Raw genomic sequence first — 16,459 nt, 5'->3', positions numbered from 1 at the left:
TGCCCATATGGGAAGCTGGCACCACAACCGAAGACTTAACCAACTAGACTATGGGTCCAAGTCCAAGAAAACCTTTTTTATTCAAATTTTGAGAAAGTATATAATTACATAAGAACTTACATCATTGAAGCAAAGGGAAGGAATGAAAAGGCAAGAAGAAAGAACAATGTAGGACCTTCATTCCTCGCTGTTAAAATCCAACCTATCAGCAGGGATCACCAAGCCCGTCACAACCCGTCACACTCTCACAGCCACAGGTGTCTCTCTGCTAGGAACCACAGGAGACTAACGCAAACTCTCCACATGGGTCATACAGAGAAAGGAAGTTAGGAAGCAGCAGGTCTCTATCTCCTATAGTGAACTCCGCACACTTAAAGCATACGGTTTGCCAGATTCCCATTTTGACCTTGTGAGTAAAGCATCCGGCTTCTCTGGTCAGGATTAATCTAGCTGATGGAAGATCTCCGTCTTTTCCTTTTTCTCTCTGACTTTCAAATAGAAATAAAATAAACCTTCAAAAACAGCAACAACAATAAATTATGTTGACGTTCCGTAGGGGTGTGCCAGGGTATGACACACAACTCTGCCAGGGCAGACCCCAAGATACAGCAAGGAAGTTCAAGTAGCAGCTCTTTGCACCCACATGGAGACCTGGACTGAATTCCCACTCGCAACTCCAGCCTAGCCCCAGTCATTGCAATGGAACAGTGAACCAGAAGGTGGGAGGTTTCTCTATTTCACCGCTTTTAATTAATTTTAAAAAATAAAGAGAGACTTTGTCCTTGTTCCAGGTTGAACTACATTTTCAGTCACATTGTCCATTGGGATAAAACTATCATTGCACAAGAATTAGAAGAACTGTATACATCCTAAAAGGTCACTGACACCAAATAATATAAAGGATGTTCTCATAATTATTAGATACACTTTAAATATCTCCAAATAAAAGGTATTTAAAGGTGCTGGTACTTCAGATACAGTTAAACTGTTATTAAAATTAGCATTGTGCACTCACAAACACAGTTTGTTAAATCCACCTGAGATGAAACGAATCCTGTGCCTTCTGGTCAAGAACTGCATCAATGCAAAGACAAAATTTATTTCATTTTTAAATCTTTATACAGTACAAAAGCCTCAAAATGCAAAGGATAAATTCTTCACAGCTAAATATCTGATAGACACTTGCGCATACACACACACAAATTTAAGAACTCAGGTAAATACTAGGCTTATTGTATGTAATAAGAAAATAATAAGGAAATTATTTTCTCCTCTCATAAGTTAAATAAATTTAAGCCTGGGTCCTATTTTTCATATTACTTACATGATCTAGTTTTTTCAAAATTTCTATTTCTGTTTCAACATTGAGAGCTTGATCCTTGGATAAAAAGAAAAATGTAGAAGTCATTAACACGAACAGTAATAAAAATTATTAACAAGAACAATCACAACAGCCAACATTATTTAGAGTTAAAGCTAGCTGAGAAAAAGCTGTCTGCGTGCCAAACCCAACTCTATTCATACAAAGAAATCAAGACCCAGGGGTCAATGAATTAAATAAAATTGAATAACCCACTGAAATTACTTGCAAAACACTTGGCAAACAGCAAGCTTTTTCTATAGCCAAGCTATCTGGGGGAGGGCGGGTGTCAGGGAAGGAGACTGAGTTAGTTGGCAAACAAAGTTACAGAGTCAGAGGGAAAGGAGACAGAAAAATCATCTTCCAATCATTGGCTCACTCACCAAAAGGATCCAACTGTCTGGACTCAGGAATGCCAAAGTCAAGAAAGAGCCAGTTTCCCACATGGGTAACAGGAACCCATTCCTGCTTTCCCAGGGTATTTTTTTTTTTAAAAGATTTATTTATTTTTATTGCAAAGTCAGATATACAGAGAGGAGGAGAGACAGAGAGAAATAGCTTCTGTCCGATGATTCACTCCCCAAGTGACAGCAACGGTGGGTGCTGTGCGGATCAGGATCCAGGAACTTCCTCCAGGTCTCCCACACGGGTGCAGGGTCCCAAGGCTTTGGGCCGTCCTTGACTGCTTTCCCAGGCCACAAGAAGGGAGCTGGATGGAAAGTGGGGCAGCCGGGATTAGAACTGGCACCCATATGGGATCCCGGCGCATTCAAGGCAAGGACTTTAGCCACTAGGCTACCAGGCCACCGCACCAGGCCCTCCCAGGGTATTAGCAGGGAGGTGGACTAGAAACAGAACAGCAAGAACTTGAACTAGCATTCATATGGGATACCAGCATTTGTAGGTGGCAGCTTAACCACTACACAATGCTAGCCTTGCTCTTTATTTAGGATAAATAATCTCATGTAAGCCTCAGAATTTCCCAAACGAACTGAATTCTACTATTACCCTCATCTGACAGATGGAAGTGAGGCATGGACAAGGGCTGCCACTACCCAGGGGCCCACAATCAGAAATAAGTGTAATCCTCTATTTTCAACTAATAAGTTAACAGGTGACTGACGTGAGCCATTAGCTATAGAAGCATTTTTATTTATAAAAATGATAACGATTATTTTTTTAAGGTGCTTAATAGGTCCTTTATTCCAGCAGGGTAGGAATGGGAACAGGGATTAAGGAGGAGAAAACTAGAAGGGACATGTCTCCTGCCGTGGTGGCAGGATCGGGGCTGCCAGGGCAGGGGGAGGGATAAAAGAAAGGGGCCTGGGAAGACACAGGTAAGAAGGGAAGCGGGGGAGGAGGAGGGAGGGGCTGTGTGGGCTGTGTAATGAAAAACGATAACAATTATGAACAAGAAGGTAACCTAACTAAACTGACAAAAATGGCAGGGCTGGTGTTGTGACACCGTGAGCTAACTTGTTACCTGTGATACCCACATCCCATATCGGAGTGCCAGTTTAGGTTCTGGGTATTTCGACCCAAGTTCTTGCTAACGCCCCAGGGAAGATAGTGGATCACTGGCCCAAGCAGTGGATCAAAGATGCCCTGTTAGCCACATGAGAGAGTTGGACCTGACCTCGCTGTTACAGGCAACTGGAAAGTGAGATCTTTTTCTGCTTCTCTCTCTCTTGTTCTTTTTCAATAAAGAAATGAATCTCACTAAGAGGAAATAAAACCAAAGTCATATATGTAATAATGGAGCAGATCCCAGGTGCAGGCCGCAGCCTGAACTACAGGCTAACATCCAAGTATTCACTGAAGCTCTGATGAGAGGAAGGTGCGGGGGGGATTGAGGCTGTTCTGTTACAATCCCTACAGGAAGGAGGACTTGAGTAAGTTAACCTCCCAAGCAACACCCTCCACCAAGAGGGTATAGAATTTCACATTTATGTAAAACGTACTTTGGCTCAGAGAGCCAGATGTTTAAGAGCCTGCCTCTTCCTGTAAGCCACTAAACTCATTATGAAGCCGGGGTGCTAATACTCCGATCATAGAGAGGTCAGAAAAGAGCCCCGTGGGATTCAAAGAACGAAATCAGGACGTAAACATGGACTCCAAGTTTCTAACAGTCGGATAGATCATTTTCCTCTCCCCAAAATGAAATCCAGAATCACACAGGAAAAGATTTATAACCAAGTGGACACAGAAAGGAAATCCCTCTTGGCTATGTGAGCCAGGCATTGTCTAAGGGAAAAAAAAAAATCTTAAAGGAATGTTAAAGCATAATAGCCAGAAGCAGCTGGCCACGAAGGGAAGTATGATTGGGGCTGGGTTACACATTGCTTTCTTGGGTCAGCTGTGAAAAGACCAATACATTCAGCCATATCGCCCTTACAGACCATGTGGAGTACAGGAAAGTGTAGTGAAATGACCAGTGACTGCACAGAGCGTTCATGACTTCATTAAAAATGTAAAACTCTGTAATTACTCTGACATTCATCCCTGAGACCCAGTGAAATACCTGCAGTGGCCGCCAGGAGATCAAGGAGACAAAAAGTAGAGTCAATTAAGACAACGTTTATGAAGCAAGGGACTCAATCAGCAAAAGAAGATGTGGCGTGGAAAAGGGGAGAGCATAGGCTGCGATGTGTATGTGGAAAAGCACAATACAAATCTGTATGTTCAATAGGATTTTGAGCATCTAAGAACAGGAATGCATGTGAACAAAGACTACGAGGGTTAGGGAAACCGGAACCAGCTGTGGTGACAGTGAACTGCGACAAGCCTGCTCTTCCCTCTTTTCTTTTCATGAAGGTGAGGAAGTCTTGTAACAACTTTGAACTTGAAAGAGAAAAAACTTTCTACTATGTAGAGGATTAGGTAGGACCCAATATTTTAAGAATAAGTTACAAGCAGGCCCAGCGCCGTGGCGCAAGTGGTTAAGGTCCTCGCCTTGCACGCCCGGGATCCCATGTGAGCGCCGGTTCTATCCCGGCAGCCCTGCTTCCCTTCCAGCTCCCTGCCTGTGGCCCGGGAAAGCAGTCGAGGACGGCCCAAGGCTTTGGGACCCTGCACCCGCGTGAGAGACCCGGAAGAGGCTCCTGGCTTCGGATTGGCATAGCATTGGCCGTTGCGCTCACTTGGAGAGTGAATCATCGGACGGAAGATCTTCCTCTCTGTCTCTCCTCTCTGTCTCTCCGCCTTTCCAATAAAAAAATAATAAAAATAAATCTTTTTAAAAAAAATTAAAAAAAAAAATAAGTTACAAGCAAGAGTTCCTAGATGACCCAAAGATACTCAAGAATGTTCTGTGTTTTTTGATGTTCAGATGCCCAGATCTGAGCATCAGCTCTTCCTGGGGGGGAGAAGGGTCACTCAATGTGGCACAGGGGTTCAGCCATGGCTTGGGATGCCTGCACTTCCTCGGAGTTCCAATTGGAGTTCTGCTAACCTGCATCTGATTCAACATGCTGCCAATGCACCTGGGAAAGCAGTGGATGATGACGGCTCAAGCATTCCAAGGTCCTGGTCTGGCTTGGCCCAGCCCTGGCTGTTGTAGGCAACCAGTAACTTGAACAGATAGAAAATCCATCTCTCTCTCTCTCTCTCTGTCTCATCCTCTCTTTCTTTCCATACTCCCTCTGTAAATGCCTTTCAAAGAAATAAAAAAATATATATTTTTAAATTGGAAATGTTACAGGAAACTATAATGAATAGGTGAAGGGCCAGCGCTGTGACCTAGTAAGCTAAGCTACCACTTACAACATCGGCATCCCACACAGGCTTCAATTCAGTTCCAGGCTGCTCCACATCTGATACAGCTCCCTGCTAAAGCCCTTGGAAAGCAACAGCAGCTGAATCAAGTGCTGAGCTCCTGCACCCATGTGGAAGACCCAGAAGAAACTGTTGGCTTCATTCTGGCCCAGTCCTAGCCATCTGCAGCCATTTGGGGAGTGAAACAGGGAATGCAAGATCTCTCTCCTCTCCTTTCCCCTCTCTGTAACTCTGCCTTTCAAATAAAATATATAAATCTTAATAAAAAAAAAAAAAAGACAGAGAAGAGAGCAGGTGAGTAGCTAGAAACACAAACACTTACAGCCTCTCTTGAAGAGCCAATTGTAAACTTCCTTTTGCTGATGATCTTCACAGCTACTTTCTTGCATGTCTTCCTCTCGAAAGCAAGCTTCACCTCTCCACAAGCACCGCTAAAGGGAAAGAGAGACAGACTGTCAGGTTTCCAAAATGACCCTGATGCTCCTGAGCTGGCTCAAGTACTGAGCATCACAGATGGTCCATACAGCAATCCTTCCCTTGACCCTGCGTCAGATGGCAAAGGTCAAGGGCCCAAGTGCATGTGAGCCATCCCACGGCCCTGGGTGGGTTCCCAATTCCACTTCTGAGGGGACCAATAACGGCCTTATGCCTTCCTGCAGCTCCTCAGTGCAAAATTCTCAGAAAGACAGAGCCATGATGAAAAATCATTTAATCCTCAAGGCCAGGATAATAGCAACAGTCTTCCTTGACGAAAAACGAGGACCCATGGGCAGACACTTGGCCTCCCATATGGAGTAGCTGGGTTGGAGTGGCAGCTCCAGCTCCTAATCCCAGTTTCCTGCCAGTGTAGACTCTGGCAGGCAGCAGGTGGTGATGGCTCAAGTACTTTGGTCCCTGGCAACAGAAAATGGCTGGGGTGCTTCAGGGATCCTGTCACCCCCAAAGTAGACCAGATAGAACTTCGGGCTTCAATCTGGCCCAGCCTTAGCTGTTGTGGCAATTTGAGAAGTGAACCAGAAGATGCAGGCTCTCTCCGTCTCTCCCCTCTTTGCTCTCTCACTGTACCTTTCAAATAAATAAATAAATCTTTTAAGTATGCCTCAGTGCTATAACACAGCAGGTAAAGCCACCACCTGCAGCACCAACATCCCATATACATACCAGTTCAAATCCTGGCTGGTCCACTTCTGACCCAGCTCCCTGATAATGTACCTGCAAAATCAGTGAAGGATTGCCCAAGTGCTTGGGACCCAGCTAGCCACATGGGAGACCTGGATGAAGCTTCTAGCTCCTAGCTTTGTTCTGGGCCAGCTCTAGCTATTGCAGCCATTTGGGGTGTGAACACGGGCATAAAGATCTCTCTGTTTCTCCCCTCTCTCTGCTGTTAACTTTATCTTTCAAACAAAAAAAAATCCCAATCAATAAGTAAAAATCAATTGCATTAATACATTTCTTTTCCTTCCTATTCTGTTACCTTTTAGGCTAGCATGTAAGCCAATGGAGAAATGAACAGCATCTTAAATCAGAATACATAAGAAGCCAAAAATATCACATAATTAACCAGCTTAAAGCAACTTTTCATAAATATTTGCCACTATGATTCAACTAATGGAGTAAGAATGCTATCTAGAATATTACGCAGCATACACTTACTGTTAATGGCCTCTGCTCTCCAAAGTTTTGGGAAACCAAGTCAATGGCCTCCAGATGATCCATCACCATTACCTGTCTGAAATGGACCACCCTAACTATTATGAGTTTTCAGGAAATGGGGGTTAATCCAAACATCTTTTCACAACCAAAGAGCATACACTTTAGAGGCAAAAATCTCCTAATCCACTGGTTTACTCCCCACTAACTATTCAGGATGGCCAACGCTGAGCTGAGGCCAAAGCTTGTGCCAGGAACTCAATCCATGTATTCCAGGTTATGTTAGCCAGCACCTGCTGCCTTCTAGGATGTACACTAATGGGAAGACAGAAGAAAGAACCAGAGGCAGACATCAAACTCAGATGCCCCAATATGGAACATGGGGATCCCAACCAGCATCCCAGTAACAAGCCAAACATTCACTGAAGACACATTTTTATTGTATCAAATATCTATCAAAGGCGACAGCAAGTTAAGCTGATGCTTATGACAGCTGTACCATGTAGTAAGAGTACTTTTGAGGAGGATTCAGCAGTATATTGGAGCCTGCAGAGGACACCTGGTACCATGACAGAGGACAGAACAAATTGATCAAATACCCCAGCCAAGTGTTGGCAGTGAATATCTGGGCAAACAGAGACTCTAGGGTGGACTATGTCAACCACTGGATTCTGGAGCAATTTCATCATGCTTGGAATGACAAGATCGGTAGTAATTCAGAAATGCCTAACTATCAAAACCTCTTGAGCAGGACCCTCCGAGCATGCCCCACCATCGGGGACCCTGGGATGGTGACGGGTAGCTGTCCTCCATCCCAGATGCAGAGGCGATTGGGGGGAGGCTGGATGTGGCTTCTCTCATGGGTGTGGTGCTCCTCACCCCTTCCCTCCAGATACAAGAAGGAAAAAGAGAGATTATGGGGGAAAAAAAAAAGAGATCTCACCCACCTTCCTGTAGCCCTTGACCCTTATCACCCTAATGAACTATATAAAAATCATAAAATTAATAATACAAAAAAAAGGGGGGTGCTTGGGATCAAGTCCAATCTCTGCTTCCACTCCCACGGGAGATCTGGACGGCGTTCCAGGCTCCTCTTGGCTTTGGCCAACACTGGCTATTGTGCCATTTCGGGAATGAACCAGCAGATGAACGATCTCTTTCTATCTCTCCTCTCTGAACTCTACCTTCCAAATAAGAAAATCTTTTATTTTTTTCAAATTAAGAAAATGCTTTTATATAAATCTAATATATATTTAGATATACAATTAACTCGGTCACACTTTCAAGTAAGATAAAACTCTTCACACTGCATAAAATGTATCGGTGCACTAATTTTGATGCATACAATTCAGTGGCATTAAATACATTCTCAGTGTTCTCCAGCTACCACTACCTAGTTCTAGAACCTCTTTTTCAGCTCAGATGGAAACCCTGTATTTACCATTCAATAATTAAATGCTTGAAATGGCGCTTCTCATTCTACCCTGTGCTAAACCCCTGGCATCCGCGGATTTTCTGTCTCTTTTGATTTGCCTGTTCTATCTTCTTGGACTCAGCATAATGTTTTCAAGGTTCACCCATCAAATAGTATATACATCAGCACTTCATTCCTTCTTACAGCTAAACATTCCACTGTATGGATATTTCTTTATCCATTCATCTGTTTTTCATTGTGCTTATTTATTTGAGATACAGAGGTTTTAAAAAAAAAAAGAAAGAGAGAGAGAGAAAAAAGCTAGCTTTGATTCACTGGGTCACTCCCCAACTGCCTGCAAAGGGCAAGGCTGGGCCAGAGCCCAAGCTGGGAGCCAGGAACACAATCCAGGTGCCCCACAAAGCGGGGTGGGAGGGAAGGAATTCTAACATTTGAGCCATCTCAGCCGCATGCATTAGCAGCAAACAGGAACACGAAGTCAGAGGCCGGAGCCAGGACTCAAAGTGGCACACAGGCATCTTCACCACTAAGCAAAACGCCATTTCCCATCCGTTTCTTGACGGCCATGTACATGGGTTGCTTCTACCTTCTGGAAATGATTACTTGAATTACCCACCAAAAACATAAGACAGTAAAAAAAAAAAAGATAACTGGATTTCATCATTCTGAATACAGCTGCTATGAATATTCATGTAAGGCTTTTGTTTGAACACACCTGTTTTCAATTCTACACACATGCACGAGTATATATACATTGCAGGAAAATATTTCACTCAAAAGTTTGTATTTAACTTTCAGATCATACTGTGATCCAATTTGCTATACTACCTTACAATCCCACTAGCAGGGCAGGGGCTTCTAATTTCTCCACATCCTCGTGTTGTTTTTGTCTATTTTGGTCATTCTAGTTGGTAGGCGTAAAGTGGTATCTCACGGTAGTTTTCATTTGCATTTCCCTAGGAACTAGTGTTAAACATCTTTGTGTGGCATTTCCAGCCATTTGTGTATTCTCTGGAGAAATGCCTGTTCAAGTACTTTGCCGATTTTTTGTTTTTACGACTTACTTATTTTTACTGCAAATTCAGATATACACAGAGGAGAGACAGAGAGGAAGATCTTCCGTCCGATGATTCACTCCCCAAGTGGCCACAAGTACCGGATCTGAGCCAATCTGAAGCCAGGAGTCAGCAACTTCTTCCAGGCCTCCCACACGGGTACAAAGTCCCAAGACCTGGGTCATCCTCAACTAGATATAAGCAAGGAGCTGGATGGGAAGCGAGGCTGCAGGGATTAAAACCAGCACCCATATTGGATCCTGGCATGTTCCAGGGAAAGACTTTAGCCACTAGACTACCGTCCCAAGCCCTACTTTGCCCATTTTAAAAGTAAGGGTTGATTCTCCTTTTGTTGATGAGTTCTAACAATTTGTAAATCTATTTTACATATAGATTTTTATCAGAGATACGATTTGCATAGATTTTTGTATTCTATAGATTGTTTTCATTCTCTTGACAGCATTTTGATGAATAAAACTAATGTTGATGAACCTTATCTATTTTTCTTTCATGGCTTGTACTCTTCTTGTCACATTTAAGAAAACAGTGCTGGGGCTGTCATTGTGGCACAGCCAGTCAAATTATCACCCAGAGGGAAGACATCTCATATGGCCACCAGTTTGAGTCCTGGCTGTTCCACTTCCAATCCAGCTCCCAACTACGTCACCAGGAAAAGCTGTGGAAGATGGCCCGTGTTGCACCCTGGCACCCACACAGGAGATCCAGAAGAAACTTCAGATTCCTGGCTTTAATCTAGCACAGCTCTAGTCAGTGTGGCGATTTGAGTAGTGAACAAGGGGTGGAAATATCTTTTCTTCTGTCTCTCCTTCTCTCTCTCTCTACAATTCTGCCTTCCAAATAAATCAATCTTTAAAGTAGAAAAAGAAAAGGTTGAAAGATGCAAGGTAATAAAGAGCTGTTTTCTGCCAAGAACTTTAAAATATTATCTCTTACACGTTACTCTTTATTCCACTTTGAGTTACTTGTGTATATGGCATGCGGTAAGGGAAACAGCAGCCCAGCTAGTTGAGCCATCACCAGTCCACGTTAGCAAGAACCCAGCATTAGAAGCAAGAGCAGGGAATAGAACTCAGGCACTCCAATGTGGAACGCATTTTACCCATTAGGTAAACACCTGCTACCTCATTAACTTTTAAAAGTAATTTACTAAAAATACTACTTATTGGGCAAGCACAATAGCCTACTGGTTAAAGTCCTCATCTTGCATCCAACAGGATTCCATATGGTCGCCAGTGTATATCCCATCTACTTTACTTTCCTTCCAGCTCCCTGCTTGTGGCCTGGGAAAGGAGTCGAGGACAGCTCCAAGCCTTGGGACCCTGCACCTGCGTGGGAGATCTGGAGGAAGTTCCTGGCTCCTGGATTCAGATCGACGCAGCACTGGTCATTATGGCCACTTGGGGAATGAATCATCGGACAGAAGATCTTCCTCTGTCTCTCCTCCTCTCTGTATATCTGACTTGCCCACCCCCCAAAAAAAATAATTAATAAGTCTTTAAAAAAGAAAGTTCAGAGAAACCAGTAGCATACTTACCACAAATATACACTTTACATATATGTTATAAATTGACACTGTTATGAAACTAGGAATGGAAAGAAAACAATGACAAAGGGGTAGGGAAAAAAATGAAGTACAATTACAAAAGAAATTTACCTTCCGAGAGTTTTGGACATGATGTATTCATCTCTTAATTCCTTAGGATAAACTGACTGATCATCTACTGTCAGGTCAAAAAATACAAAAACTGAGGAACAAGAAGGCAGAAAAGCATTTCTTTAATTCACTCAGTAAGAAGATAATGCTAAAGTTTAGTAATCACACGGAATAGAACACAAGTTTTTTTCACTGCTTTTGGCATGCAACCCTGAAGAAACTCCGGGTGCTGAGCTATGTTAGCGTGCATCATAAAACAGTAAGAGTCAAATGTCATCCTTCCGTGATAAACACAAATCACTGCTCTCATAACAGTGCAGGAAATCTTTTGCACATTACTCTCCCTATTTCCCGAGTTCGAAATATTGATCAATCACACCTCATTATAAAAGCATTCACGGAGATAAACACATACAAAACCAAAGAGCAACTGATCTCAGCTTGGGAAAGAAATGTTCCAAGTATGCAAATATTCCAATATTAATTCGAACACAAGTCACCTCAGTAGTGTTACGTTTTTTCACTCACTTATCCCTTTTATCTGTTGTTTTTAATGGTACAAACCATCCTGAACTTATCTACAAAGTTCAATAATTAGCACTTTCCAAACAGATCCCATATATTTCCCTACTGGGATGTATCTCAAAATCAAAACTAACTGCACGTACAATGCAGAAACTTCCCATTTCAGAATTTAACCATCCATGTGGGCCAGGCTAACTTTTCAAAACATCACATATCAAGTATTTCAACTGAACCCAGTCCCCAAGGGTAAATCTCCAACTGCCTTAGAAGCGTTGAAAGAGTGAAACGGTCAGTCAGGACCCTTGAGCTCTCAGGTTTCAGGGGACAGAGCTGACCTCTACAGAGTGACCTACAGATCCAGGCTTTTGCACAAGTCTGACAGCTCAAAAATATACTTGATTCTGGGCTGGGATGCATGAGAGACACAAAGTTCTCTGGTAACGGAAGTGTAGCTGGCCAGCCAGTCACCACTGGGCCTCTATGGTTATATGAATCTATAGCAATTTGACAATGTGGAAATTTAAAGGTCCCCGGGGGGTTTCTCTCAAATGTCAAGGTCTGCCTCCAGCAGTACAGAATCAGCTGGCCACACAAGCCAGGAAGGGATTGTAAAAGAGCCACACTGTGTTGAGTTTAAGACAACGAGGAGGGGCTGGCACTGCAACACTGACATCCTGGAAGAGTTCCAGTTGGAATTCTGGCTGCTCTGCTTCCAATGCAGCTCCCTACAAATGTGCCTGGGAGAAATTACTGCTCCCTGATGAGTCCATTGTATTTTTAATATATGTAATAAATTTATTATATTTTTGGAAAAAAAAATGTGCCTGGGAAAGCAGAGCACCTGCAACTGCTAGGGTTGGGCTGAGGCCAAAATCAGCAGCCAGGAACTCCACCAAGGTCTCCCAAGAGGGTGACAGGAGCCCAGTGACGCAAACCATCTCGGCTGATTGACTCCCAGAATGAGTCCGGACTCAAACTCGGCTATTCCGATTGCAGGAAACAAGCATGTTTCATGCCATCATAACAAAGCCAGAGGAATACAGCTGAATCTATAATTTTTAAATGTCACACATATAAATACATGACTTGAATCCTTCCACTCTCACAGGAATTTTGGAAACTGTGGTTTGCTAATTAAACAGAAGAAGAATATGCTTCTTACCCAAGAATTAGAATCACTGCGAGCTACTTTTAACACTGTAAGTATGAGGTTTTCGTCGGGTACTCTCTCTAGACTTCTCCCCAAATGATCACTGATCATTTAAAAAAAAAAAAAAAAAGGTATTTATTTAAAAGGCAGAGTGACAGAGAGAGAGGAACAAAAGGAGATTCCATCTGCTGATTCACTCCCAAAATGCCAGTAAAAGCAGGCGCCAGACGAAGTCAAAACCAGGAGCCAGGAATTCGATCTGATTCTCCAACATGGGTGACAGGAGCTGTTTCCTAGAAGCATCAGGAAGCACCCGAATTGGAAGTGCAGCAGCCAGGATCCAAAGCAGCACCCTGGTATGGGCTGCGGGTATCCCAGATGGCAACTCAAGAAGATACTAGACCACAACACCCACCCTGAATCGTTCCTTCCAGATGTCACATTCTAAAGCCGTGGGGGTGCATGCTTATCCAATGCTCATGTGAGTTTCCATGACGCACAGGAAACTGCGGCATTTCAGACGTGTACGGTAAATTGAAACTCTTGACAGAGATACAGCTTAACGTACGACATGTAATAGGAGTTCAAGAAATGTCTGCAAAGATGAATGAATAGAAAGAATGAAGATAGAGCCGCATGAGGCAAGGAAGGAAGGAGGCACGTGGAAGGAACTAAGAGCCTAAAGCAACTCTTAGATTGAAAGATTGAAGTGATATAAACTGAATAGATGGACGAAAGCATATTTAACCTATAACTGAACTGACAGCATATAACTTTACAGAAAATAAAATCCATCCAATTAAAAAATAAAACTTGGGTCTGGTGCAATGACTCAGTGGCTACATCCTCACCTTGCACGCACCAGGATCCCACACGTTCGTTTCCCTGCTGGCTGCTCCACCTGCCATCCAGCTCACTGCTTGTGGCCTGGGAAAGCAGTCGAGGACGGCCCAAAGCCTTGGGACCCTGCACCCACGTGGAACACTAAGAAGAAGCTCCTGGATTCAGATCAGCTCAACTCCAGCAGTTGGCGGCTGCTTGGGGAGTGAATCAGCGGAAAGAAGATCTTTCTTTCCATCTCTACTTCCCTCTGTTATAAACTGGCTTTCCAAGAAAAAAAGAAGAAAGAAATATATGCAAAAATGAATGGATGGAAGTTATGAAAGCAGAGAACCATGATGAAAGAAAGGACGGAGGGAAGTAAACTACAGTCACAGGCTAAAGCAGCCCCTTCCCACACGCCTGAGACTGATGTGGTGTGAACTGAATCAAGGAACTAAAACGTATTGAACCTATGTAATTCAACTGACAGCACATGGCTTTATGAAAACAAAATCCATGCAATTAGGGGAAAAAAAAAAGTTTGTCTGGAAAAACTTGTTCATAATTTGAAAACACAATTAGGACGAGCAAAAAGACTGGCAAACATTACCCTGCCTAATGTTAGCAAAGTCATTTTTTGTAAGGATACAGCATCCATTTTCTATGAGCAGGGACAAAAATCTACCATCAACTAGGACAACGACATTACCTTTATTCCTACATAACGAAAGGGCAATTTCTGAATTGTTACTCAAAGGGCGATGCTTTCCTTTGCCCACAAGTTCGGCGTTCACGTAGGTTCCATTCCCACTGTGATCTTCTATGTACGCGATGTAAGAGTTCTTAGGACCCATTTCCTGCAAGGGAGAGCATGTTTCCGTCGCAGCTGCGACAGTGGGGACTTATAATTACGCTGATATCTCAGAGTTACAGGAGCACCAAGCTCCTGGCTATCCGCCTCCTACCCTGAAAATCCGGAAGTGTTTCTTGCTGTATGTCCGGTATTTGTCACTCCTTTTCAGTAGTCGCTCGTCAAACCAGTAGTCACAGCTTCTGTCCCTGCCAAACCAGTAGCTGTCGTTAACACACTCTGGAACATAAAAACACATACCAAAAGCTGTTGAATTTCATGCATCAAACGCCCATTAAGAACGTCTCATGAGTGGCCTGTGCAGTGGCATAGCAAGCTAATCCTCCACCTGCAGTGCTGCCATCTCATATGGATACTGAGTCAAATCCCAGTTGCTCTAGTTCTGGACCAACTTCCTCCTTATGGCTTAGGAAAGCCGCAGGGGATGGCTCAAGTCCTGGAGCCCCTGCATGTACATGGAAGAGCTGGATGAAGCTTCTGGCTCCTGGCTTTGGACTGGCCTAGCTCTGGCTGCTGTGGCCATTTGGAAAGCGAACCAGCAAATGATACCTCTCTCTCTGTCACCCCTTCCTCTGCCCTTCTGTAACTCTGATATTCATATCAAGTAAACACATCTTAACAAACAAAAATCCTCATGAAATACACCTAAAGCAAAAAAAAAAAAAAAAAAAAAGGCCTAAGTAGGCAATCAAAACAACAGGTTTGTATATCAAGGCTTTAGTATAAAAAATTTACAAGTTTGCTTCACTGATCAGATCCACAGTAAAGAAAAAACTTTAAAAAAAAAAAGATTTTTTATATTGCCAAAGTCATATATACAGAGAGGAAGAGAGACAGAGAACAAGACCTTTCGTCCGATGATTCACTCCCCAAGCAGCCACAATAGCTGGTGCTGCACTGACCCGAAGCCAGGAGCCAGGAGCTTCCTCTTCCAGGTCTCCCACATGGGTGCAGATTCCCAAGGCTTGGGGCCGTCCTCAACTGCTGCTTTCCCAGTCCACAAGCAGGGAGCTGGATGGGAAGTGGAGCTGCCGAGATTAGAACCGGCGCCCATATGGGATCCTGGCGCATTCAAGGCAAGGATTTTAACCACTATGCTATCATGCCAGGCCTGCTCTCTCTGTCTTTCAAAAAATAAATATTTTTGTTTGTCTGTCTGTTTTTTGAAAAGGCAGATACACAAAGAGAAGGAGAATCAGAGAAAAAGATCTTCCATTCACTGGTTCACTTCCCAAATGGTCACAACAACCATAGCTGAGTCGATCCGAAGCCAGGAGCCAGGAGCTTGTTTTGGGTCTCTCTTGCAGGTGCAACCCAAAGCTTCGGGTTGTCTTCAACTGTTTTCCCAGACCACAAGCAGGGAGCTGGATGGAAAGCAGGGCCACCAGGACAAGAACCAGTGTCCATGGGATCCCAGCATGTGGAAGGTGAAGACTTTGACCACTAGGCTACAGCGCTAGGTCCAATAAATGTTTTTTAAAATGTTAAATCTAACAATTAAATTTAACATTACAGCAGGCAGGATCCATATACAAGGGGGCCGGCACTACAGCCTAGCAAGCTAATCCTCCACCTGCCATGCCAGCATCCCATATGGACACCAGTTCATATCCCAGCTGTTCCACTTCTGATCCAGCTCCTTGCTGATGGCCTGGGAAACGAGCAGAGGATGTCCCAAGGACTTCTTCCACATGGGAGACCGAGAAGTTCCTGGCTCAGACTGAGCAGCTCTGGCCATAGTGTCATTTGGGGAATGAACTAGCAGATGGAAGATCTTGCTTTCCATCTCTCTCTCTAATTCTGACTCTCAAGTAAAATAACTTGCCATGTCATGGCATTATCGCCTTACTTGTATTTCTGCACAGTAAAAATCCCCAAAGAACAATCCCATTTGCAAGTGCATAGAAAGAACAAGTTACTTAGGAATGCGCTGGCCAAATGACTTACAACTCTTCCACTCCAAAAACAAAACATTTTTGGATGTGAGGGCGATCTGGCTGTGACATCTGTCACCCCATTGATCGCCAGGGTTGATTCGGCTGATCTGGCTGGCTAGGTGGGGGTCCCCTTCCTCCCTCACTGCTCCATGTGCGTCCCTCCCGAAGCTGCGCGCTCGGTCGAAGAGGACGACCATCCCCGCTA

At 43.7% G+C, this 16,459-nt stretch overlaps 1 protein-coding gene across 4 annotated transcripts in view; it reads right to left on the bottom strand.

The window, feature by feature from the left end:
- Nucleotides 1-16,459, bottom strand: part of CHEK2 (checkpoint kinase 2) — a 40,384-nt gene that overhangs the window by 13,971 nt on the left and 9,954 nt on the right. For all 4 annotated transcript variants that reach the window (XM_041003833.1, XM_041003834.1, XM_041003836.1 and 1 more), the window contains 5 exons: nucleotides 14,412-14,536; nucleotides 14,156-14,303; nucleotides 10,950-11,040; nucleotides 5,457-5,565; nucleotides 1,325-1,378 (listed from right to left, as the gene is read on the bottom strand). In XM_041003833.1, coding sequence (XP_040859767.1) covers nucleotides 1,325-1,378; nucleotides 5,457-5,565; nucleotides 10,950-11,040; nucleotides 14,156-14,303; nucleotides 14,412-14,536 — 527 coding nt within the window. The remainder of the gene's footprint in view (nucleotides 1-1,324; nucleotides 1,379-5,456; nucleotides 5,566-10,949; nucleotides 11,041-14,155; nucleotides 14,304-14,411; nucleotides 14,537-16,459) is intronic.

Source organism: Ochotona curzoniae, unplaced genomic scaffold, assembly GCF_017591425.1.
Source record: "Ochotona curzoniae isolate NIBS_2020 unplaced genomic scaffold, NIBS_Ocur_1.0 scaffold_274, whole genome shotgun sequence".
Classification (NCBI taxonomy): domain Eukaryota; kingdom Metazoa; phylum Chordata; class Mammalia; order Lagomorpha; family Ochotonidae; genus Ochotona; species Ochotona curzoniae.
This window is presented reverse-complemented; position numbering and strand designations above follow the sequence as displayed.